At 41.9% G+C, this 27,483-nt stretch overlaps 1 protein-coding gene across 1 annotated transcript in view; it reads right to left on the bottom strand.

Annotated features, from left to right (window-relative positions):
* The window catches only part of LOC142455460 (acyl-coenzyme A diphosphatase NUDT19-like), a 141,659-nt gene extending 117,167 nt beyond the window's left edge, over positions 1-24,492 (bottom strand). Inside the window, exon 1 of the mRNA XM_075557205.1 lies at positions 24,391-24,492. Within this exon, the coding sequence (XP_075413320.1) occupies positions 24,391-24,492 (102 nt within the window). The remainder of the gene's footprint in view (positions 1-24,390) is intronic.
* Between the last annotated feature and the right edge of the window lie 2,991 nt (positions 24,493-27,483).

The raw sequence follows: 27,483 nt of genomic DNA, 5'->3' as shown, positions 1-27,483 counted from the left end.
TTATCTATGCTGGATTCCCCCAAGTTGTGGGCTCTTATCTTATCATGTAGCAGTGTACATGCTCTGGTCTAGTCAGATTTGTAAGATAGAATTGAGGCCATGATAGTTGGGGGAGATGGGGATGCATTAAAGAACTAGAGGAAAGTTGTATGTTTCATCGCTGCTATACTGCACCCTGACTGGCTCATCTCTTCCTTGTGACCCTCCTCTAAGGGGATGTCAAATTGTCTACAGATGGGCTTTGGGTCTCCACTCCACACTCCCCCTCATTCACATTGATATGATTTTTTGTTCTGGGTCTTTGATGCCTGATACCCGATCACATCAACATCTCATGATCACACAGCTGGTGTGCTTTTTCCATGTGGACTTTGTTGCTTCTGAGCTAGATGGCCACTTATTTACTTTCAAGCCTTTAAGAACCCAGATGCTATATCTTTTGATAGCCGGGCACCATCAGCTTTCTTCACCACATTTGCTTATGCACCCATTTTGTCTTCAGCAATCGTGCTGGGAAGGTGAGCATCACAGGGTGCCTGATGACTAGAACAACGTGTTCTTGCATTGAGGGAGTACTTGAGTCAAGGTCCAATGTCCAATGAGCAGGTACATTGTTGTGGTGGTAAAACAAGTCCTCTATCTACCACAAATCAGGCCTTCTTTGTCACACATTGTTAAGCAGTCTTTTCAGAACCTATAAATAAAAAGCTTGATAATAGTATGACCTGGTGGAATGAACTCCAAATGCACTTCCAGTGGACATTTGCATTCATTTGGGAAGTTGACAGATGTCCACAATGAGGTTTGTCATCAATTGAAATTTCACCTATTTTGAAATGAGAAAACTACTTATTTACCTGAATTTTTCCCATAGTGCTGTCCTTGTAAACTGTGTTCAACATTCACAACAGTTTCTCCAGCATCTTCCCTGATCAGGAAGCAAAATTTCACAGCTGCATGCTGTTATCTTAAATTAACCATCACACCAAAAAAAAAAATGAGGTTTGAATGAAACTGCCTTTACAAAAAAATTCACTATGACCAGAGAGAACCTTCCCAGTCTACACCACTGGGTGCACTAACTCAGAGTGAGTCACTTGAGGCTTGCCTAGCAGGAAAAGTGCACGCTACAAAAACTCAGCATTTCCCAGCACAATTCCGGTTTTTGTGGGATACCCCCTCATATATAAACAAGTTACTTGTTTATACCAATTCATACATATATAAATATTTTAAAGGATGAACCTGGGTCATAAAATGTTAGGCAATTTTTATCATTTTATTTAATGTTATCTATTATGTTAATTAAAGAGCCCTGGTGGGTCAATGGGTTATGAGTTGGGCTGCTAACCGAAAGGTCAGCAGTTTGAAGTGACAAGCAGCTCCTCAAGAGAAAGATGAGGCTTTCTGTACTTGCAAAGATGTACATCTTCCGAAACCCACAGGGGCAGCCCCATACTCTCCTGTAGAGTTCCTATCAGCTGGAGTCAACTCAAGGGCAATGAGTTGGATCTATAGTTTTAATTGTCTGGTCATGCAATGACACAGTTACCACAAATGGGTGACTATAAAGAACACATTTATTTTCTCAAAGTTTGGGGAGAAGAATTCAGAATTCAGGGCACCAGCTACAAGAGAAGATTTTCTGATGCGGCTCTTGGAGAGGATCCATAGCTCGGTTTCTGTAGTGCTGGCAATCCTCAGTGCCTCATCAGTCTTTAGCATCGCATCTGACTTTCCCTGTCTGTGCTCTCTGTCTCTGTGTTGATGCTGTTCCCTCTAACTCAGAAATATTTAGGTCTACTGTACAACTTATATGCTTAATAAAGAAGCATCATAACAAAAATCCCTATTCCCAATTGAGGTGGCACCTGCAGGTACGGGGGTTAGGACTACAGCACATCTTTTGGCAGGGGGCCACAATTCAATTCATAACACCTGTATTTTCTAATTTCAGCAATGGATATTTATTGCTTACCAAATAAAAGGCAAAGTGAATTCCGGTTATAAAAGAATACCAGGGGTCCAGGAAAAAGGATTAAGATATACTGTTGTAAGCACAACTGCATCTGTATGTAATGACTTAGTGTGGGATGTGTAGAGAACCCATGAAAACTGCAGGGAGAGGTGAAGCAAAACGCTTCCAGGACCAACTGTACGAAAAAAAAAATTGCAGGTGCTTTTAATGTTCTTCTTCTTTTAAAATCATTTTATTGGGGACTCATACAGCTCTTTCCACAACACATACATACATGCATGCATGCATACATACATACATTGTGTCAAGCACATGGGTACATTTGCTGCCATCATCATTTTCAAAACATTTTCTTTCTAATTGAGCCCTTGGTAGCAGCTCCTCAATTTTCCCCTCCCTTCTCTCCCTCACAAACCCTTAATAATTTATGAATTATTATTGTTTTTCATGTCTTACACTGACTGATATCTCATTTCACCCACTTTTCTGTTGTCCATCCCCCTGGGAGAAGGTTTTATATTGTTCTTTGTGATCTGTTCTCCCTTCCCTCCCCCTCCCCCTCCTGGTATCTCTAGTGTCATTATTGGTCGTGAGGGCTTTATCTGTCCTGGATTTCCTGTGTTTCCAGCTCTGATCTGTAACTGTGTACATGCTCTGGTCTAACTAGATTTGCAAGGTAAAATTGGGATCAATATAGTGGGGGATGGGGTGGGGAGGAAACATTAAAGAACTAGAGGAAAGTTGTATGTTTCATCAGCGCTATACTGCACCCTTACTGGCTCGTCTCTTCCTTGTGACCCTTCTGTAAGAGGATGTCCAATTGTTTACAGAGGGGCTGTGGATCTCCACTCTGCACTCCCCCTCATTCACTTTGATATGAGTTTTTTGTTCTGGGTCTTTGAGGCCTGAAACCTGATCCCATTGACACCTCATGATCATGCAGGCTGGTGTGCTTCTGCCATGTGGGCTTTGCTGCTTCTCAGCTAGATGGTCGCTTGTATACCTTCAAGTCTGTAAGACCACAGACACTATAACTTTTGATAGCTGGGCACCATCAGCTTTCTTCATCACATTTGTTTATGCACCCATTTTGTCTTCAGTGACTGTATTGGGAAGGTGGGCATCATGAATGCCAGGTTAGTAGAACAAAGTGTTCTTGTGTTGAGGGAGTCCTTGAGTAGAGAACCAATATCTGTCTGCTACCTTGATACTTAACATATAAATATATATATACAAAAATCTATTTCCCTATCATCATATATAAAAGTATTTACATATGTACATGCCTGTACTTAGACTTCTAAAAGTGCCCTTTGTCTCCTAGTTCTTTCCTCTATTTCCTTTTACTTTCCTCCTATCCCACTATCATGTTCGGCCTTCATTCAGATTTTAGTAATTCCTCTTCATTACATTGCCCTTGATCAAGCCCTACCAAGCATCCTATGACCTCGCCATTCGTTTTAGATCACTTGTCGTTCCCTTGTCCCTGGGTTTGTTAACACCCACTTCCTTTCCCCGCCTTCCTCTCTCCCATGTCTCCCCAGAACCCTCGGTTCCATTGTTTTCTACTCCAGATTGTTTATCCTATCTTATCTAGATAGACATGCAGAGACAATAATAAGCATGAAAAAAAGGCAGAGCAAAACAAAACAAAAGAAAACCAAAAAACCACAAACAACCACAACTGAAAATAAGAAAGAAAAAGAAAACCCCACAAAAGTTCCAGGTCTGATTGTTGGCCTTTAAGCATGTTTTCATGTCCAATCTGATGAGGTGCCATGCCCTGGCCCCAAAGTCTATTTTTGGTTTTCCCTGGGGACTTCATTGGTTTACACCCCTTGCTGCTCTGTTGCACTCCCTTAGTGTTTCTCCCCTTGCTGCTCTGTTGCACTCCCTTAGTGTTTCTCCCAAGTGTGATGGGGTCAGATTGGGCACAATTCCCACACTGTGCCTCCAGTGTTGTCCCTCACAGAAATATGGGTCAGTGAGGGACATCTTGTCTTGTGGTGGGGCTGGCCCTATGGTCCTCTCTGTGCATTGGCTGCTCTGAGCAGGAATATCATCCTTAGGGCTTGGGTTCTTCTTCTTTATGATCCTGAAATCTCAAACTACTGCCATCATGTTGATTTGGACTCATTGTTTGGGGCCCTTAAGTCATTTCCAACCCATAGCAGCCCTGTGTGCAATAGAACAAAGCACTGCCAGGTCCTAGTGTCATTTGTTGTTCTGCCCAAGCATAACTCATAGCCACTCTCTAGAAACCTGTGTGTGAAACCCTACATCATCATGTATATGAAACCTATATAAGGCATCTGAGACTGAATCTTTAGGAGTAGACAGCCTCATCTTTCTCCCACAGATTGGCTGGTGTTTTGAACTGCTGACCTTGCAGTTAGTAATCCTAGACTCAAAGGCTCCTCTGTTTGATTATATATTTTCTAAAAGAAAAAAAAATTAAGCATGGTAAAGGAGAACAGGTCCCTGATAAGAAACAGATGCCATATATACAATGACTATATATAAATAGTGTATAGATGTATGAGTCACCAAGTCTGTACCAACCATGGCGGATTAATAGTCTATCATTATCCTGTAATGTTCCTAGTTTCTCTTATTTCTGACCTCAGTTGTTTGCTGATCTTTCTGATCTCGCTGCCCAGAATGCCTTCCTCTTTTACCCACTACACTTTCCTGCCATTCATCCATATGAGGAGCATCGACAAACCAACCAGATTTGACTCAACTCTTTGCTTGTCTAAGAATCATTTTTTGGCTGACTTTTGAGCATTCATTCCCGCATCACTGTGTATGTCTATGGTAGAGGGCACCACGCTTCAGTGCACTGACTTGTTCACACAGATCTCTTCCTTTCCTAGTGCAGGAAACATGTCTTTATCCTTGTCTCTTAGTCCTCACATTTAAATAGACTGGTACATAACAGATACTCAATAATGTTTCTAAACTTCATCTGCATCCGATGTCTTAGCTACTTGAGGCAGTACATCATATAAATAACTTTACCTAAAGTAATGGGGTCTTTTCACATTTCCTAAGGGATTACACTAAACTTTCAGCTTTTCCTCAGTAACTGAGGTGTTCGCTAACCCAAATAGCCCTGATAATGTGGTGGTTTAAGCACTGGGTTGCTAACCACAAGGTTCATAGTTCAAATCCACCAGTCTGCTCCCTTGAAGACTTATAGTCACTGAAACCTTAAGGAGCTGTCTATTCTGTAGAGTAGATTTTGTGTCTGAATCAAGGGAAATCAATGGGTGAGTCTGGCTTATCTAAAGAACACCTGCATATTTGTGCAAATGATGGCCTGAATTGATCAGAAAAACCACAGTAGCTTGAAATCACCTGACCTTAGACAAAGAGATCGACGTGAATCAATCCATCATGCCCGTCTAATGTACCCAATAAAGGATCTGGACACGAATCCCTGCACTTCCTGGTTAATGAGAGACATCATGGGAGGGAGTACACTTTGGGGGAGGACACAGGGGCTTTGCATTGGAAACCCTGCCAGATTTTACCCTGTCTGTCTCTTCTTTATGTTGATCTACATTGCAGTGTTTAGCTATAATAAATGTGTAATCATAAATATAATTTTTTTCTGTTAGTTCTGTGCCAGAAATGTGCAAGTAAAGTGTGGGAAAATGTCTTTGCGCTATTACAGAAGGTCAAATACAAACAAATGGAAAGGAATCCTCTGTTCCTGAATTGAAAGACATAGCCTCGTAAATAAATCAAGTCTCAAAAGAAATTAAAATAAATAAATAAATCAAGTCTCCCTAAATAAAAGCAATACCAATTGAAATATACAGATAACAGATTAACTGATACTAAATGTATATGGGGGGGGGACAAACAAAACAAGCAAGAATACCTAGGGAAGAATCTGGGACAGAAGAATAGAAAATATTAGGCCCACTAGAATTTAAGTGTATTATACATCTGTAGTGATTGTGGTTCTGATCAACGCATCAGAACAGGGCATGGCAACCACTTTCTGTAATGGCTAAGTTGGTATTTTAGGCTTTATGAACAGTACTAGCACAACTATAACCAATGCAGCCATAAGCAGCATGAACACATGGGTGTGGCCCTGCTCCAATGACATTTTAGTCATAGAAACAGGTTTGGCCCATTGTATCAGTCCACTGGCCATCAGTCCATTGGCCATAGATCCATGGATTAAGAGAACTCAAAAAGAGGTCCAAATATAAACATCTAGGCTCCATTTTTTCAAAGGATGATTTTTCAGAAGAACATTGCCATTCCCAGATGTCTCTGGGCAGACTTGAACCTCCAGTCGTTTAGTTAATAGCCAAGCACATTGACAGCTTTATCTCATAAAAAGGTACTCTGTATCAGTGGAGAAAAGGTAGTTTGCTCCATGAATTTTGCAAACAAATGGGTACTCCTCGAAAGAAAAATAAAGCTGACTCCTTGGACTTCAGACTGAAACTGCGTAATGTGAGAATAAGCTGTTGACTGCTATCCAGAACAGGTGGCCATAACCTGGCATTCTGTGATGCTCACCTTTCCGACATGATCACTGAAGACTAAATGGGTGCATTAGCAAACGTGGCGAAGAAAGTTGATGGTGCCCGGCTATCAAAAGATATAGCGTCTGGGGTCTTAAAGGCTTGAAGATAAGCAAGCAGCCATCTAGCTGGGAAGCAACAAAGCCCACATGGTAGAAGCACAGCACCCTCTGTGATCATGAGGTGTTGATGGGATGAAGTATCAGGCATCAAAGACACAGAACAATAAATCAAACAATGTGAATGAGGGGGGTTGTGGAGTAGAGACCCAAAGCCTATCTGGAGACAATTTTATATACCTTTAGAGGAGGGTCCCAAGGAAGAGATGAGCCAGAGTGTAGTATAGCACCAAAGAAACACAACTTTTCTCTAGTTCTTAAATACTTCTTCTCCCCGCCCCCACTATCACGATCCCAATTCTACCTTACAAATCTGGCTAGACCAGAGGATGTACATTGGTACAGATAGCAACTGGAAACACAGGGAATCCAGGACAGATGACTCCTCCAGGACCAGTGATGAGAGTGGCGATGCCTGGAGGGTGGAGGGAATGTGGGGTAGAAAGGGGAAACTGATTACAAGAATCTACATATATCCTCCTCCCAGGGGGATGGACAGCAGAGAAGAAGGCAGAGGGAGACATTGGACAGTGTAACATATGACAAAATAATAATAATTTGTGAATGATGAAGGGTTCATGAGGTAGGGGGTAGTGCGGAGGGAAGGGAAAAATGAGTAGCTGATATTAAGGGATCAAGTGGAAAGCAAATGTTTTGAGAATGATGATGATAACAAATGTTTATATGCACTTGACACAATGGATGTATGTATGGATAGTGATAAGAATTGTATGAGCCCCCAATAAAATGATTTTTTTAAAAAGTTTGGTCTAGTTCCTAATATTTTTGCTTTCTTTTCAATGGAAGTTTTTCTGTTTTACCTTGTTATTGTAGTTGCTTTGGGTTTTTTGGCTGTTGTTCTGTATATTAAATCTAGGATAGATAAATCTATAGAGACTGTAACTGGATTGAGTGTTTCTTGGGTGTGTGGCAGAGAGTGTTGGGAGTAAATGGGGGAACTGATAACAATAAATACAAGAAAGAAGAAAATGATCCAAAATTGATCATGGTGATGGTTGTACATCTCTTCTTAATATGATTGAATTATTGAATTGCATGATATATGAATATATGCCAATAAAACTGTTAAATAAGTCCTCCCCTTATCTCATTCCTTGTTATTATTTTGCTGTTAGGTTCCACTGAGTTGGTTCCGGCTTCTATGACCCAGTGTACAACAGGACAAAGCACCACTGGCCCTTGGCCCTTCTCACCATCACTCCTGATTGAGCCCATTGTTTCAGCCACTGTGTTAATCAAGACCCTATGAGGGCCTTCCTCCTTTTTTTGCTGACCCTTTATCAAGCATGATGTCCTTCTTCAGAGACTGGTCCCTCCTGATAAGCATGTCCAAAGTATGTGAAATAAAGTCTCACCATCCTTCACTTCTAAGGAGCATTTTCACTGCACATTTGACATACAAATTTGTTTGTACTTCAGGAAGTCCATGGTATATTTAATATTGCCCACCTTCATCATAATGAAAATGCATCAATTCTTCAACTAGTCTTCTTTATTCATTTCCTAGCTTTTGCGTGTACCTGAGACTATTGAAACTGTCATGGCTGATGGCAGGCAAACACTAGTCTTCATGAAGATATCTTTGCTTTTTAACATGTAAGAGAGTTCTTTTATTAGACTGTTTTAAATAGATAAGAATACAAACATAAAGGTGACAATCACTGAATTCCTAGGAGAATACATTTGGATATTTGAATAAATCAAGAATGGAAAGGCTAGCCTAGCCATGGCCCAAGCCCAGAATCAATTCAGTGAAAAGACTTAAAAATTAGACCAGAAAAAATGTAAACTTCTACTTGGTAAAGTCTAAAACTAATATATATTTTAATTCTTTTGTAATGAAAGACTCTCAAGTCATACCATAGATCCTAATGCTAGTGATCAAAATAACAGTTTATATCATTCATATAATCTGTTTTTTCCAGACTATGATTAAATATGATAATTACCAATATTTTTGCTCCATTGATAGTATTATTTTGATTTTTTTAACATTTGAAATGATTTATGTCTTGAGGTCAAGTTCAAAGATTCAATTACTCAATTAATGGCAAGACACTAACCAATGTGTACTCCTTAGGTCTGTATTTGGGCAAATCCATGAGCAAACCCCAGTCAGCAGCCTGAGTGCCCTTTGTACCATTGCTGGCTGAGTTGAATCTGTGTTCATGAAGTCACAGAAATAAAGGATCTGCTTCTCACAATTAGTGCTACACGGCATTTTATTAAAACACTTGCTGAAAAAATATCCTATTAAAATATGAGGCACTTTGTTAAAATTATGAACAGAGCAACAGTTCACTCATTTAGAAAGCATTCTTCCACCCGCCCCTAATCCTCAAGAAGAGAACGGAAATAGCAATAAACAAAAGAAAGCTTTTACTGTGAGAATAATTCTTAACACTAGAACAAAGACTTTTCTTAAGCAGTAAAATGTAAATCAATATTGACACTGATACGGGTAACAGGGTTTCCAACTCTAAGGTCGAGACTAAATAAAGACGAACAAAAGGGCTTTTTTGAAACAAAAGTAAGTGAATTTTCACAGTAATAATTGGTTTTTTTTACCTTTAAGAATAGTTGATTAAGATGATCTCTTCAATTAAGAGGTAAGGTAATTTGAAGACAAAGCCTAATATAAATTTATCTGAAGTGGGTTTATACACACATCTCCATTATTCTCCGGACTATTATAAAATCAGAGAGAAGCATGGGAAGAGATTTTGGTGATGGTAAATGATACAACATTAACTCTGCTGCTTTCAACTGATAGCCATCACTTTACAGGATCCCCAGGAGAAACTACCCCCATGCCGGATGAGGGTTGTGTCTGGCTGTTGATAAAGGAGCCAGAGCCCCTGTGACTCTAGTCGGGTTGGGCTGGTTCCTGGGGTGATGGAAGGCCCAGTGCCACCCACCCCCACTCTGGGGAAGGCTGAAGTCCCAGGCAGAGCTGGTAGATGTGGTGGAAAATAGAGCAGCCATCTTTGGTGGTGCAAACAGCAACCAGCTTCCCGATGACCAAAGTTGTCCCACAACGCAGTGAGAAGTCCCGCTGCTAGTACAGTTCTACGTTGGTCTTTTTGTTTTCCTCGTTTTGTTTATCTCACCCCTACATCTTTTTCTCTGACTTTTGCCTTTCTTAAGACATCTTTTAGCGTCTCACCTCAGCTAGTGTGGGGCTTTTTCATGATTTCCCCCCTTGTTCATTAGGGACCTTACTTTCCACCCAGGGCTAGGTAGCACAAGGCGTATAAGTACAGGTTCCTAAGGAAAATTCCTGTTCACCGCTTCCTCTTGAATACGTCATTTCATAGCTGTGTGCTTCAAGACCCAAATCTCTAACATGCAGGGGAAACATCACTTATTATCAGCGGTGGTGAATATGAAATGAAATAGAACATGCTGGATCGGGCTCACTACAGACTCGTGTCGTCGTGGGACAAGCTGGGGTTTTGTTGTTATTGTTGTTGTTCGGTGCTATCGAGTAGTTTGACCTGTAGTGATCCTTTGCAAATAGAGCGGAGCACTGCACAGTCTGAACCATCCGCATTCACAATTGTCTCTAGCCTGAGCCGATTGTGGTAGCCACTGTGTTGATTCATCCTTGAGGGCTTGCCTCTTTTGCTGTCCCTCCTCTTCGCGAAGCATGATGTCCTTCTCCAGGGAGAGGTCCCTCCTGCCACTTTGTCTAAAGAATATAAGAGGAATCCTTGTTCTCCTTGCCTCTAAGGAACACTCTGCCCAGACTCCTTTCAAGACAGGTCGGTTTGTCCTTTTAGTAGCACCACAATTCAAATACATTGAGAGTAACATCCTTGTTTTTCAATACTCTCAAGAGGTCTTGTGCAGCAGATTTACCTTGTGAAAACAGTCTTTTTTCTCCAAAATAATTTTATTCAGATCGAGAGCAGACATTGTATCATTCCACAGTTCAATCACATCAAGCGGTATTGTGCAATTGCTACCACAGAAAGCTTCAAAACATTCTCCCCTTCTTGAACTCCTTGACATCAGCTCCCTTTTACCCACCCCCACCATCACCACTGTACTCCCAGAAACCCTTATTCTCCTTGCTGACTACAGATTCATCAATCCTTGGTTTCATATACTGAAAGATAGAAAATCATATAACAAAAATTCAAGAGGGTCACCACCGAGATAAATCCTAATATTAAAAACAAAAAAATCAGAAAATGTTGAAAACCACATCAGTCCTAAAGTGCAGTCGAGGGGGGATCAGCTGGCAAGGTTTTAACTCAGCTAGTCAGGTTTCTCATTTTGATCTTCAATAGTCATCTCTTCAGTGCACTCTGTTTGGTAACCAGTTTCTTCCCATCTCTCTCTCTATTATGGATAGAGGGAAATCACCAGAGAATTATTTCCTATGTAGATCTCACAAATGTATGTTGGGTTCCCACATTCATCCACAGCCTTCTGCAAACCAGAATCTCATAATTTAGGCTCTGATACTATTCCCTCTTTCACTTTGGATTATATGATTTACAATCCTTCAGTCACTGGTGTTGGTGTGCTTCTTCCATGTGGACTTAGTTGACATCTCACTTATACAACTGCTTGTTTGGAAACCAGCCTTCAAAGACCCCGACACTATTTTTTCTGACAGCACGGCGCCATCTAGTTTCTTCACCACACTTTGCTATAGCACCCATGTCTACTGTGTTCCCTTCCTGAGGACAAATATTGAGTAGGGCCATGATGTAAGAACTAATTGGGGCTAGGATTTAGTGGCAACCAGTATTTTGATCTCTTGAATGCTGCTTCTATGAGCATTGATTGCGTATCTAAGCAAGACAAAATCTTTGACTATTTCAACTTTTTCTCCATATATCATCGTGGTACCTAATGGTCCAGTTGTGCAAATATTGGTCTTTTTGACATTGAATTGTAATCCATACTGAAGGTTGAAGTCCTCAATCTTCATCAGCAAGTGACTCAGGTCCTCCTCTGTTTCAGTAATCCTTGTTGTGTCATTTGATATCACAAGTCTTAATAAGCCCCCCTCCAGCCCTGATGCCTCATTCTTCTTCATAGAATCCAGATTCTCTGATGATTTGCTCACTATACAGATTGAATAAGTATAGTGAGAGGACATAACCCTATCACACACCTTCCATGATTTTAAACCATGTAGTATTCCATCGTTCTGTTCACACAACTGCCTCTTGATCCATGTACAAGTTCACAGAAACACAATCAAGTGCTCTGGAATTCCTGCTCTTCTCAAGGTTATCCATCGTTATTTCTGATACACACAGTCGAATGCCTTGGAATAGTCAATAAAAAACACAAGTAAATAAGGTAATATCTTTCTAATATTCTTTGCTTTGAGGCAAGATCCATCGGACACAGAAATGATATCCCTTGCTCCACATCCTCTTCTGAATCTAACCTGGACCTCTGCCAATGAACTGTGGCAACCGTTGTTGGATGATCTTTAGCAAAAATTTTCCTGCATGTGATAACAGGGATAATGTACTTTAATTTGAGCATTCTCTTATACCCATAAAAATATATATCTTTCAGTGTTGACCAAGTAGCTATCTTCCAAATTTCCTGGGATAAACGAGTGAGGAGTTTCAGTGCTTTATCAGCTTGTGGAAACATTTCAATAGGTTTTCCATCAATTCCTGGACCCTTTGGGGGAGCTGTTTTATTGCCACTTGAACTTTTCCCTCCAGCACCCTTGGTTCTTGCTTATATGCTACCTCCTGAGATGGTGGAGTATCGACTAGTTGTGACTCTCTGTGTCCTTTTTATATTCCTTTGATGCTTCCTGCATCGTTCAATATTTTGCCCATAGAATCTTTCAAGATTGCAATTCGAGGCTTGATGTTTCTTCTTGAGGACATTCAGTTTAAGATATGCCGAACCTGTTCATTGATTTTTTTTGTTTTCTAACTCTAGGTCCTTGCACATTTCATTGTAATATATTACTTTGTCTTCTTGAGCTGCCCTTTGAAATTTTGTGTATAACTCTTTGATTTCATCCTTTCTTCTATTTGCTTTAGCTACTCCACAATTAAGAGCCACTGTGAGTCTCTTCTGACATCCACTTTGATCTCTTTTTCTTTCCTGTCTTGTGTGCGTGTGTATGAGTGTGTGTGTGTGTGTAAGAGAGAACTTTATATCAAAGGGTACTTGTACATTAAGAAAACATCCCAGCCCAGTCCAGATAAAGTCCATAAGTCCAATAGTAGCCCATATGTCAGATACCAATCTATATATTCCTCTTCAGATTCGTGCAACACATGCAATTATGTCAAATGCAGGAAGATAGCAAGTCTTGTGGAGCCAGTGATGGTGGAAGCATCTCAGTGCTGGCAGGGGTTTCCACATGGCTCCTTCAGCTCCGGACTTTCCTGTATTTTTAATGACCTTTTGCATTCTTCATGAATGATGTTCCTGATGTACTCTCACACCTGATCATGGCTCCTGTCATAAGTGTTCAATGTCCAAAATGTATTCTTCAGGTGTTCTCAAAATTCAGATGGGATAGAGTCAAGTCATATTTTGGCTCTTGTGGGCTTGTTTCAATTTTCTTCAGCTTTAACTTGACTTCATGTCTGAGCAATTGATGGTCTCTTCCACGTCAGCCCTGGTCTGGATTTAGCTGCTAATATTGAGCTTATTCATTGTCTTTTGGCACAGAGTCCATTTGATTTCTGTGTATTCCACCTGGAGAAATCCATGTGTATAGTGGCCTTTTTGTGTTGTTGAGAACACTTATTTGCTATGAACAGCTGTTGCTTTTACGAAATTCTATCATATGATCTCCAACTTCATTTCTATCACTAAGTCCATATTTTTAAACTATTGTTCCTTCTTTGTTTCCAATTTTTGTATTCCAATTGCCACTAATTATCAATACATCTGGATTGCACTGACATGTTGGTAGAATTCTTCAATTTCTTCATCACTGGCTTAGAAGTTTGCATATAAATTTACAAAATTATTGTATGGATTGGAGTTCTTAGAAGGAAAATAGGTATAATCTTATCACAGAGAGCATTGTACTTCAAGATTGGCTTTGAAATGTCCTTTTTGACAACACTATACCATTCTTTGTGATTATGTAATTCCTGGCATAGTAAATCATATGGTTTTCTGATTCACAATGTCCAATACCAGTCCATTTCTGCTCACAAATGTCTAGGATATAGATCTTTATGCATTCCATCATTTTTGATGACTTCCAATTTTCCTAGATTCAGGCATCATGCATTCCGCATTCCAATCATTGGCAGATTTCTGCAGCTTGTTCTTTTTTATCTTGAGTTATTCCCCATCAGCAAATGAAGACCCAGAAGGCTCCACCCCCACAAGCTCCACTCCATTTGTGCCACCATGGTTCACTGCACTCCAAAAAAGCAGCTCCTCCTCAGTCACATTTTGAGTGTCATTGTGAAGTGCCACCAAGTCACTTCCAACCCACAGTGATCCTGTGGACAACAGAAGGAGGCCTGCCTGGTCCTGTGCCATCCTCGCAATCATTCTTATGCCTGAGCCCACTGTGAAAAACAATGTGTCGATTCACCTTGTTGAGGGACTTCCTTTTTCTTACTCTTCCTCCACTTTACCAAGCATGATGTCCTTCTGCAGGGATTGGTCTCTCCTGACAATATGTCCAAAGTTTGTAAGTTTTAGGAGGCAAAAAAATAAGTGTGATTTTCTTCTGAATTTCAGTGAGAAGATTTCAGAAGTATGTTCTTTTGCTGACATGTGAATATAAACAGGATGTATATATACATATACATATACACACATTAATATATTTACTTATATATGTGGAGCCCTGTTGCATTGTAGCTTAGGCATTTGGCTGCTAGCTGCAACATAGGTGGTTCAATCCTACCAGGCGCGCTATGAGATAAATATGAGGTTGTATTCTCCTGTAAAGAATTAAAGTCTCAGAAGTGGGGGGGGGGGTGATGAAATCCCCAGGAATTACCAAGTATAGACTTTGGTGCAGAGTGTGGCACCCTATCAGACTTGACTGGAAAACACTCCAAATGTTCAAAAAACAGACCTGGAACTATTTATAGGCTTTTCTTTTTTTGTTATTGTCTTTCTTTTTGTTGTTGTTATTTTGTTTTTGTTGTTGTGTTGGTTTTGACTTCCTTTGGCTTTTCCTGGTTTTTATGCTTAATGTCTCTGCATGTCTATCTAGATAAGTTAGACAGGATAAACAATTCAGAGACAAAAACAATGGGACTAATGGTTCCAGGGGGCCACGGGAGAAGGGGAGGTGGGAGAAAGGATGGGGGTGGGTGAGTAACCAACCCAGGGACAAGGGAACAACAAGTGAACTAAAATCAATGGAAAGAAGGGTATAGGATGCCTAGTGGGGCTTAATCAAGGGCAATGTACAGCAAGGAATTACTAAACCTGAATGAAGGCCAAACATGATAGTAGGACAAGAGGAAAGTAAAAGGAAATATAGGAAAAAACCAGGAGGCAAAGGACATTTATAGAGGTCTAAATGCAGGCATGTATATATGTAAATATATTTGTAAATAACCATAGGAAAGTAGATCTATGTACTTTTATCTATATGTTAAGAATTAAGGTAGCAGATGGACACTAGGCCTTGACTCAAGTACTCCCTCAACACAAAAACACTTTATTCTAATAACCTGTGAGTTAAAGTTTATTGTGCCAACCTGGCCAATAAACACATGTGGGCTTAATTGAAGAGCAGAGAGATAAATGCTTCAGTGAGTCTCGCCTTTCTAGTTCTCAGGTCTCTTGCTTCCTGATGGTTGAACCAGGGTGCAGCTGCCTTAGCCAGTTCCTGCTTCAGCTGGCAAGGCTCACTTCCTACAAGATATCCCTGAGGAGAAGACATATGGGCCTACCCTGATGCATTCCTGGGTGCTGGAACAGCCATGTGGAGACCCCTTCCAGTGTTGAGATGCTTACATGATCTGGCTTTCCTCCTGCAGTCGGCTTCATTGTGTGCATTTTGTGAGATAGAGGAGGACTTTGTGGATTGGTGTCAGACATATGGGTTAATGTTGGACTTGTGGGCTTGGGCAGCACAGGGTTGGGATGTTTTATTGATGTGCACTTAACCTTTATATTAAACTTGTCTTATACATATGAGTTTCAGTGGATTTGTTTCTGTAATGTACCCAGACTAAAACAACCTGGCATTCTGTGATGCTCACCTTCACAAGACAATCACACAAGACAAAATGGGTCCATAAGCAAAAATGGTGAAGAAAGCTGATGGTGCCTGGATATCAAAAAATATAGCATCTGGGGTCTTAAAGACTTGAAGAGAAACAAGCTGTCATCTTGCTCAGAAGCAACAAAGCCTACATGGAAGAAGCACACCAGCCTTTGTGATCATGAGGTGTCAATGGGATCAGGCATCAGGCATCAAAGACCCAGAACAAAAAATCATATCAATGTGAATGAGAGTGGGGGGACACGAGGAGTGGAGACCCAAAGCCGATCTGTAGAAAATTGGCCATTCCCTTACAGAAGGGTCACAAGGAAGAGAGAGCCAGTCAGAGTGTAGTATAGCACCAATGACCAAGGAAACATACAGCTTTCCTCTAGTTCTTTAATGCTTCCTTTCTCTCCACCCCACTATCATGACCTCAATTCTAGTCAAATTTGTAACATAGAATTGAGGTCATGATAGTGGGGTGGAGAGGGTAGGTGGGAGCAGAAAGAGGGGATTGATCACAAGGATAAACATATAACCCCCTCCCAGGGGGATGAACACTAGAAAAGTGGGTGAAGGGAAACAGAGTATGATATAAGATATGGAAATAATATTCTATAACTTACCAAGAATTCATGAGGGAGGCAGAACAGGAGAGGGAGGGGAAAATGAGGAGCTTATATCAAGGGCTCAAGTAGAAAGGAAATGCTTTGAAAATGATGATGGCAACAAATGTACAAATGTGCTTGACACGATAGGTGAATGTATGGATTGTGACAAGAGATGTGAGAGCCACCAATAAAAGTATTATATATATACAAATTGAATTAAAGTCTCAAAAACCCTAGATAGTGACATAATTGAGTCAGAACTGACTTGATGGTGATAGGTTTAATTGTGTGTGTCTGAGTGTATGTGTGTGTGACTGTGTGTATAGTCGCATAGCAACCTTGCATTAGAAGAGAACTGAATTTAGAATCTATTTTATTATTCTAAACCTTAAATTCCATGAGTTTAAAATAAAATTTTCAGGCTAGGGCAATGCTAACAATCAAGATGACTTCGTTGTGAAGGAAAAGAGTTAATGACTCTAAATATATGCAGTGATTTATCCAGTTTATGCTGCACTTGAGAAACCAATTATAACCTACTTCTACATCTGGTAGACATGGCCCAGGTGTTCACATGAAATCAATAATGAGAAAATGTCGTTTAGGCCCATCCGTGTCTCCCACTGGCGCCCTGATAGCACAGGCTTCAAGGTGACTAGCAGCCATAATCTTGGCAGCTGAAAAGTCTCCTCAAAATGTGTCTGCGTGAGTGCATTCAGCGGCATCTTTAGCAAATCAACAGCTAAAAAAGAGTATTCTGTAAACGGCATGTCTCTGAAAGACTGCGCTCCAACCCAGTGGAAACCTCGGCAGTACATTTGCTAGGCACCTCCTTGTCAGGAAATGCAGAGCTGAAGAATGATTGTCTAATTTGGCAGGTGAGATTCTTTTTTCAGAAACAACTCTAAGGCATTGGGTTTCTACAGTGTTAGTGAATAAAACTAGCCTCTGGGGGCTTGGTGCATCTATTACAGAGTTCGGGCACTATTTAAGCATGAAAACGCTTTTCCTGATCCCGCGGAGCCCAAACCATTCCATTTTCCGAGAGTGTGTTTGATTAAAATTGTATGTAGAGACATGGAAGGAATTCATCTACATTATTGAAAAGCACTGGTCTCTTCACCCTTAAAGCCTGTGACACCGACAGAGTTTTTTTTTTTACGGTGGACTAATGTGCACAATGCTGAAAGGGTGGAGCTGCCTAGAAAACTCATCTTTTGCATAAACTGCTAGCATGTAGAGGTGGGAGAGGGTGCGGTAAAGAGACAATGTATTGAAAACAGAGTAACTTGCCTAATAATGATCATGGATATGTCTATTCAGAAGGTCCTGGCATTCTTAAAGAGTAGACCATCGCCAAGGCGCCAAAGAGCCCCCGCTGTACTTCCAGGGGAGTGGATCCTTGAAAGCTCAGTGGGGAGTTGCCAAAGAAGGAAGTGGTGGCTCCTGAGCAGTGAGCCCCAAATCTTCAGAGATACCTGTTGAAGCAAAAAAAGCCCCTTTTGCTTTGAGGTGGATGTTGAGCCTGTTAGGTTAGAGTCAAACATACAAAGAGACAAAAGAGACAGGAATGTGTGTGGTATAATTTTAAGTACCACAGAAAAGACCTTTCTTCAAAAACCTTCTCAACAACAGTGTTTGGCCTGACATCTTTACTCTCTGCTGTGATTTGCTTCCAACTAGCAGTCCACCTGGCGGCTTCCCTAGTATAATTCTTCAGCAGCAGAATCCTCTCTCCCATGCAGAAGACCCTGGTGCAGTTCCCGACAAGACATGTCATGCACAGCTACCACCATCGGTCTTGTGTGCTGCTATGATACAGAACAGACTTCTGCAGAGCTTCCAGACACAGACAAACTAGGAAGAGAGGTCTGGAGGTGTACTGAAAACCAGCCAGCAAGCCACCTCTGGATCACAACAGGTCAAAGACACACCACCTTTCAGGACTCCGGGGCCGCTAACAACACGGAAATTTACCACCGTTCCCACCTCCTCTCATTTCCAACACTCTCCTGGAGAGCATCTGTGAGCACTAGCTGCCTGCTGGTCCTGCATGTTTAAGGTGAATGAGTTCATTTAAAGGAGAGCTGGTCTGTCAGTGTAAGCTACGAAAATAATAATCACTTATCATTTATCAAGGGGTCACAAAGGTGGGAGAGAAAAAAGAGAAGCTTATACCAAGGGCTCAAATAGAAAGTTAATGTTTAGAAAATAATGATGCCAGTCTATGTGCAAATATGCTTGATACGATTGACAGACTGATTGTTATAAGAGCTGTAAGAGCCCCCAATAAAATGATCTTTAAAAATAATAAAGAAAGGCGAGCTGGTGGCATGGTGGTTCCACTTGGGGCTGCTAACCACAAGACCCGTGGTTTGAAAGCACCAGTCTAGGCTGTGCCAACTTTACAGTTATTGGTAGGCTCTGGAACTCAATGATACTTCATTTCCCTTAGTGTCCAGCTCAGATGAAGTAAAAGAAGGTAGCAGAGGTTGTCATGAGGGTCTAATGGGGCAAAAGAGACTTTGGGATCGTGACAAACAGGAAGAGAGGGCTGGTCTAGATGGACTTCCAGCTGGGAGTCTCCTGGCTCCTAAATAAGGTGTCAAGACACACTGTGAGCACGAGGGGGAGGAAAGCGGAAGGGAATAAGGAAGGTGGACCTGAGATCAGTCAGCGGAGGGGCTTCAAGATTGCAACAGCATGTAACCTTTCCTGGGCAGTTCTACAAATCCAGAGCATGCTCTCAAAAACCAAGCATGAAGGAATAGTGCAAATCGTTTTGACAATCCCTGCCCATCACGTTACTCTTAGTATTACAGTGCAGTTCTAAACCAGCAGCCACCACCCAGGAGAAAACCCAGGCTTTCTACTCCTGTAAAAGTTACAGCCTCGGAAACTCACAGGGCACTTCTACCCGGTCCTGTAGGGTCGCTCTAAGTCAGCATTCGCTCGATGGCAGTGATTTGGTTTTCCTTTTAGGGAGTTTTGGTTCACCAGCATTTTACATGAGCTGTTTCTCTAATTAGCCTGCTTGGTCATATGACTCTCTGCCAAGCCACTGCGCTCGTTTGGGAAAGTAATATCAACATTTAAAATCCAGTGTCTATAGAACCTGCAGGGATGGAAATTCCACAAAGTTCTCAGGCTTCCTTTCTTACTCACTGGGGACGCTTTCCGTTTTCTTTGCTCTGCACCCTGCCAAGTATGCACAGCACCTAACCGCAAGCAAAAAAGACGGTCTCCTCCCTGCAGAGACTCACCCCGAGCAGCATTCCCAGGCAGCCCTGGAGCCATCACAGAGCCCTCCCCGTTCAGGGTCATGTCTTTTGGAGAACAGCATGTCGGGCTCAAAATCCTCACGTACTCTCAATGAACATCCTGTTCAAAGACTTAAGGAAGAGGCACAGGGAAAGCCAAGAAGCAGAAGAACTGTTTTTATGCCTTTTGTTTTAAATCAGAGACAAAGTATTTAGCCCTTCAAGTAAAGCCAGCCATCATTCATCCCAGGAGGAGACTCGTTGTTTGAGACATTTCCCCCACGTGCTTTGGCATTCCTTACAATCTTTACTCCGTTTTCATCCTTCATTTCCCCCTTTTTTCCTGTTAATATTGTAGTACAGATACACATAAGACGACATTTGCCAACAAATCAATGTTACGTGTGTGAGTAGAATGGAGGGGCATTACATCTCATTTTCATGTTGTCCAGCATCATCCCTAGCCTTTTCAGAATGATGCCACCACCATTCAATAGACTCTCTAGCCTCTGCACTGGAAGTCATTTCTGCAGACCCCCACCCACACAAACATCATTTAGCTTCTATATTTTTGCCTATTCCATTATATATGAGACGATAGAAAATATATCCTTTGGTGGCTGACCTTTCTCTCCGCATCATGTTGTCCCGGTTCATCGGTGCTGTCACATGAGTTGGGACCTCATTTCTCTTGGTGAGTGAGTCGCAGTTCCTTATGTACCACATGAGGCTGGCACAGCCATCTGTTAATGGACACTTTGGCTGCTGTGAAAATGTCGCAGCGAAAAAACGTGTACCAATATCTGTTTGTGTTCACTTCCTACTCTTTTCACGTTCATTTCATAAATGTTTTTTAGAAGCGATCATGTACCAAACACTGAGGTACGAGTGGCAATGCAGAGGTCAATTGAATACTTTATTTTACATAGTGGGAACTCACCATCTAGGGATGAAAATCAGCACATGGGTAAGAATTCAAAGACGCCATGATAAACATTACAACAACATAGGCATTTAACTTAGGAACAGGTGTTGGCTACCCAAAGAAAGTCAGAGAAGCTGCACTGAAGGACGGAATTTCTATGTGATTCAAAGGACTCTGGGTCTCGATGAAATGCGTGTTTTACCTGTGGCATCAAGTGTCTCTCTCCCACGCTGATGGTGGACAACTTCTAGAATGCCTTGTGCTTCTCCATACAGGAATGATTCCAGCCACATTCCTGGAGGGGGTGGGGGGGCGAGCAAACCTCCCTGCTACCCATTCCAGCCACAGATCCTTGGACTGACTGGGCCGAATAAACAGGGAGAAAACGAGACAGTAGAACAGATGAAGCAGCTGAGCTGGAGGATCACAGGGCTTCCAACATCTGGGAACAGCCGTGCAAAGGAGGTGACACGCAAGTCTATAAAGGAGAAGAAGTAAATAAATGATTGAGAAAGAGCAGGAAGAGCAGTTTCCCTGTCTCTTCTTCCCATAAAATCCTACAGAGCTCACTCAGGTCTACCTGGACCTGTGGAATAGTACACATCAGAATCACCCTGACAGCCACTGAGTTTCATGTCTCATTACTATTCACAGTAGCTACGGTGGTGGGTTTAATATTATGCATCGTGCATGTTATGTTGAGGCAAAAGTGGCTGATTCAAATGCAAGGCAACTTCCTTTCAAGGAAATTGGCCCCAACTCTTTCAGGTGAAAAAAAAAATGGGAAAGAAATTGTGGTAAAATTCCATTGACAGGAGAGCCCGTGGTTCCTGTGTTGTTCTGGCTTCACGATTTAAATGAGGCAGGTAGGGAGAAGAGAAAGGGTGTCCTCTTGAGCTGACATCTCTGCAGAAGCGCTGACTCAACCAGGCAAGTTTGCCTCCTGTCTCCCGACTCACCGAGTCACCGTCTCTCAGGTGGGGCTCATTGGCTGCAGCTGACTCTCCTCGGGGGAGTTCCCTGTCAGGACTGCTGCTCCCCTTCCATTGCACGCATGCTTCATCCAGACAGGAGGATCTGGACGCACACTGTGTTAGCCAAACTCTCCCAAACCGCTCAGTGTTTCCGGGTAGCACATTCCAAGGTCTATCTGGCCAGGAACTGCACAGCTGCCCTTGGGATCAACATGTTTCTGCGAGGAAACGGAATCCACATGGTTGTAGCCCTTCACAGGTTTGTTACATCAAGTGATCCTCTGGGGACGGATTAAGGTAAAGCCACGCCTCGGAGCTGATTGCTCAGGAATTGTTTTTCATTTTTTTCTCTCTCAGAACGAAGGAGGCCAGTATTCCCAGTGATAAAACACCCACCGCCACTTAGAGACCCTAGTTCACCACTCACCGGCTCAAGGGAGAAGGGGGTTTTCTCTTGCACATGTCTTACTGTTTTGATATACTCCATTTCCATTTACCAGAAGAGAGCATTGCTTTGCCTTGTACTTCTTTATGCTTTTGCATCTCTACTTCTGTATCCACACTCTCCGGGGTGGTGTTTGTTGTTACTCAGACTGCAAGGTTTTGGGGTTGAAGGTTTTGTATTTACCTCTGTGGCCTTTACTCTTGTGCCTTTTTCATTTTCCATTTGGTAGAGCCCCCATTTATTACTGCCAACTAAATGCCAAGTATGTTTTTTAAAAACTAAGTTGATTCTGTGATATTATAGAGGTGACCCACGGCACGCTCACGGTTTGGGTTTTTTGTTTATTTGTTTGTTTGTTTTTCAAATATTACCTTTACCACACCAAGATAAACACACAAAATATCAGCATCCGTATTTTGAAAAAGAAAAAAAGGAGTGGATCATTTTTATATACAACAGTTCTTCCAGACACTTCACCATTTGTGATGGATGACAGCTGTATGGAGCAAAACATCCTGATCCTCAAACCCATCTCGCTGGAAACCTTCTATTGTAAAAGTAGTCATCGTATAGTGATGGTCGTTGTGCGTGTGTAAGGAATGGTTCTGAAGGCCCACAGCCGTCCTCGGCACCGCTCTAGCCTCAGCTCCTTTGCTGCAATTGTGTCTCAGGACAATTTGTGTATGAGGGAAGTGCCACCTCTGTAACCATTAGCCATTGTTGTGGCTCCTGGCCAATCTGAGTGCAGCACAATGAAAAGAGGCCCATCCTGAACAATTGCTGATTGGCTCGGGTCCATTGCTGTGTTCGCGGTGCATCTCGAGTGCTTTAACCATAAGGAGCTCATCTTCCAGTACGATATCAGTCAATATCTAGCGGGCCATAAAGTCACTAGGCCTTTGTTTGTCATCTTAATTTAAAAGTTTTGCTAAAATCTCCACCACCACCACCTCCCACCCTCAAGTGACCCTCCTGGTATTTGAAATGATGGCATAACTTCCAGCATGATAGCAACACAGAAGCCACTGCAGTGCAACACACTGACAGATGGGTGGCAGTTTGTAACTTTGCCTCAGAAACCTTTCTTCGCCACAGTCAGGGACATCTCTCCAGCAACAGTTCTGTCTGTATCAACGTCCCCCCAAAGCAGTAAGTTTTCAAAAGTAATTTGATCCTGAAAATACATGTGCTCTTGAGACTCACAAGAAAGAAACCTTCGTGTGTTTCATTATTGACACCAAATCTAGAGAATTCCATAACTTATGGCAACCCAACATAGAAACCTGCCCCCACCGTGTAATATATTCTTCTACTTGTTCTTTAAAACTTTGGCAATATTTCTTTTCATGTTTTATACTAATATCTTCTGCCAAGCGAGTGCATTTTAGTTTGTCTCTCAATTTATAATCAATATTTCAGTTGGTTTTTCGATGCCTGGAAAAGCACACAGCATATGACTTTTTGTCTTTATGTATTAAGTCACAAACCTCAAAAGAGGATTCTAACTATTTATCAGCATGCTCAGTGAAGGTTATTTTGTGTGTGTGATGTCCAAGATGGAAAACTGCTTGGCTTTTAACATCACTGAGAAAATTGTAGAGATTTGTTTTCATGTGTGTTTTAGCATATGTTTTAACTACCTTGCTAATGGTGATCACTTCATATTTAATTACCTAATGCAAAAGGCTTAGTGGTGAAGAGTTGGACTGTTACCTGAAAAATCAACAGTTGGAAAACACCAGCTGCTCCATGGGAGAGAGACAGACTCTCTACTCCTGCAACATGTCACGGTCTCAGAAACTCCTCAGGGCACTTCTACTCTGCTGTGTAAGGTCACTATGAGCAGTGAGCAGTAAAGAAATGCAAAAGGCAGGAGGCCTGGTGATGCACTGGGTTATACTTTAGGCTGCTAAGCACAGGGACAGTAATTCAAAACCACCAGCCACCTTGGGGGAGAAAGATGAGGCTTTCTACTCCCTTAGAGAGTTACAACTTCAGAAACCTACAGGAGTAATTCCAACCCATCCCTTAGCGTCCCTACGAGTCACATCACATTTGCTTGATTGAGAAGGCAAAAGGCATAGACATAAAGGTCAGGCTTTGTCATGAAGAATGTTGGCAATAAGTTCCTAGCGCAAATAATCTTCTTGGGAGTCACTGTTTTGTTATGTGACCAAACGGTAGCCCTATCAGGAATAAGAGGAGTATCAGTTCTGACATGTTCCTGTTAGTCACTAACCTTGGGCATGGTCCACATTCTCTTGGCAGCAATTTTTCAAGCCCACATACCATTTTGGAAAGATTAGCTTACATAAACTTGGATGTAGTCGTCCATGTATCCACTTAGCCGAGCATGTCCGAACTGCAGTATGCCAAATGCTAAGGACACATGATCCAGGGAAGGTGCCGCCATCAACCTTCCATGCTGTGCGCCTCCCAGTTTCACTGCCTTTACAAGAAGTGTCAGCAGCCGTCTGACATACGTCACTGCCAATCTTAATAAGCCTTAACTTCCTTTCTTCCACCCCACCCCAAGTGGTATGTTTAATAGGACTTATGTTTTAGAATAATAACTCTAGGTTTCCAGAAACTTTGAGAAGATGATATCAAGTTCCCATTGCACTCACTTGGTTTCCCCTGTTATGAACTGTGTACATGCTCAGCATGGCATATTTAAGGAACCCTGGTGGAGCTGTGCCTTGGGCATTGGGCTGTTGATTCAAACTCACCAGTTGCTCTGCAAAAGATGAGGCTTCCTGGAGCCACGAATAGATACAGCCTCGGAAACTCTAGATAGAACCACTGTAAGTCAGAATCAATTTGATGGCAGGGAATTGGGGACAGTGTGTTTATTGCAATGAATGAACCAATATTGATAAATTAATGAATCCTAGTGGAGCAATGGTTAAAGCACTTGTTTGCTAAGTAAAATTTCAGCAGTTTGAACCTCAGAGGGAGGAAGATGTGAAGATGTAGCTGCTTGCTTCCATGGAGACTCAGAGTCTTGGAAAGCAGTCCTATGAGGCAGGTCTACTCTGTTTTAAAAGGTCACTTTAAGTTACAATCAACCTGACAGCAATGAGTTTGAGGTTTTGGTGTATTATTAACCATTTAATTTATTCATAGTTTTTTTAAAAACACAAAACCAAAAGGTAAATAAAAGTTTTAATGTCTTCTCTCAATGTCCCAATGGATTTTCTTGCAAATACACACCATCTCTTTGGGACCACTATGGTTGTAATATATGAAAACTACAACTCCCAGAATGCAGTGCTTCTAAGATCTTCCACTAATACTCCTTACTTAACCTGTAGTGCAACAACCCTGTCTTCTCTTTCATAATCTCCTCACCTCTTCCCAAATTCCTCCCTAGGATTTTTTGTCTATCTGCCTAAATGTAGAAAAATGGTGTGACGATACCAGGTAGGGACGAGGGCAGGATCACAAAACTCTGGGCAACTCACGGAAAGGCACACAAGGTAGAAAAGAGTGTATATTTTATGGGGAGTCAGAGCCTGAATTTCTGAGCCAAGGCACATTTGTTAAGGATGTACAACTATCTTTGTATCTGCAGATGTTGTCCAATTTGTGGAGCCAACCTTGGGATGGGCATGGTAGGTCATTCAGAATCCTGCTCCATCTGCTTTATCATTAGTGTCAGTTCTTTCAAGATTCTGGTGTTAGATTGTCAGCCTTGGTTCTTAATCGGTTTTTCTGTGACTCTGTGAGCATTTTAGCACGGAGTTGGAAATGCTGCATTGAGGCTCTTAGCCAGGCACCACTTAAAACCTTAAGTCTCTTTGACTTACTCTGGAAATCTCCCCAAATAGCTTTATTTGGGGATTGTGAAAGCTTAATAAAATGGAGGGCTTGGAAGACTGACAAGAGAAGTTTGCCAAATTAAATGTGTTACAAGAAACAAAACAGACTCTTGAGAAGCCAAAAAAGCACTGCCCCAAACCCACTTTGCTCGCTGGAGAACCAAGAGCCCATCTTATTACGCTTTCACACACAGGGTGCTTCTTGAAATTGTGGGTCAAGGCAGGAATAACTATCTCTGATCACCTTTTCAGCTGAAGCAGCCATAAAGATTTTTACGTTAAGAAACAGAGAAGTCACGCGTGTGAAGTCGACTCAGGGATGTATTTAGTCATGCTGTGGTGGCAGAGAGGCTCCACCGTAGTCCTGGTGTGCATTTGTCCAGGAGTCTCTGTGTGGTCTGCTGCGAACATCACAGCCTGCCTGCCAGCATGGCCAGTTCCCACATATTGTTGTTCTCCATGCTCAGCAGTCTTAGACGATCAATGGTGAGGAAGGTGTAGGAGGCCTGGTAGGGCTTGATCAAGGGCATTGTAACTCAGGAATTACTGAAACCCAAATGAAGGCTGAACATAATAGTGGGACAAGAGGAAAGTAAAAGGAAATAAAGGCAGAAACCAGGAATCAAAAGATACTTATAGAGGTCTAAATACAGGCATCTACATATGAAAATACATTTATATATGACAATAGGGAAATAGATCAATGCACATATATTTATAGGTTTAGTATTAAGGTAGCAGATGGACATTGAGCCTCTACTCAAGTACTCCCTCAATGCAAGAACACTTTGTTCTATTAAACTGGCATTCTATGTTCCTCACCTTCCCGACACAATCGCTGAAGACAAAGAGGGTACATAAGCAAATGTGATGAAGAAAACTGATGGTGCCTGGCCATCAAAAGATATAGCATCTAGGGTCTTAAAGGCTTGATAAACAAGCAGCCAGCTAGCCCAGAAGCAACAAAGCCCACATGGAAGAAGCACGCTAGCGTGCGTAATCACAAGGTGTTGATAGGATCAAGTATCAGTCATCAAAGAACAAAAAATCATATCATAGTGAATGAGGGGTGTGCAGATTGGATACCCAAAGCCCATATATAGGCAACTGGACATGCCCTTACAGAGGGCCATGGGGAGGAGACGAGCCAGTCAGGGTGCAGTGTAGCACTGAAGACACATACAACTTTCCTCTAGTTGTTTAATGCTTCTCTCCCTCCACCCCCCACTATCATGACCCCAATTCTGCCTTACAAACCCGACTAGACCAGAGGATGTACACTGGTACAGATCAGAACTGGAAACACAGGGACTCCAGGACAGATAAACCCCTCAGGACCAATAATAACAGAAGCGATACCAGGAGAGTAAGGGTAAGGTGTAGGAGAGAGGGGGAACCGATCACAAAACCCCCTCCCTGGGAGATGGACAACAGAAAAGTGGGTGAAGGGAGACATCAGACAGTGTAAGACATGACAAAAGAATAGTAGTTTATAAACTATCAAGAGTTCAGGAGGGAGGGAGGGGAAAAATGAGGAGCTGATACCACGGACTCAAGTAGAAAGAAAATGCTTTGAGAGTGAT

This window comes from Tenrec ecaudatus, chromosome 8 (assembly GCF_050624435.1).
Source record: "Tenrec ecaudatus isolate mTenEca1 chromosome 8, mTenEca1.hap1, whole genome shotgun sequence".
Taxonomy (NCBI): domain Eukaryota; kingdom Metazoa; phylum Chordata; class Mammalia; order Afrosoricida; family Tenrecidae; genus Tenrec; species Tenrec ecaudatus.
The sequence above is the reverse complement of the archived record's forward strand: the minus strand, read 5'-3'. Positions and strand labels throughout refer to the sequence as shown.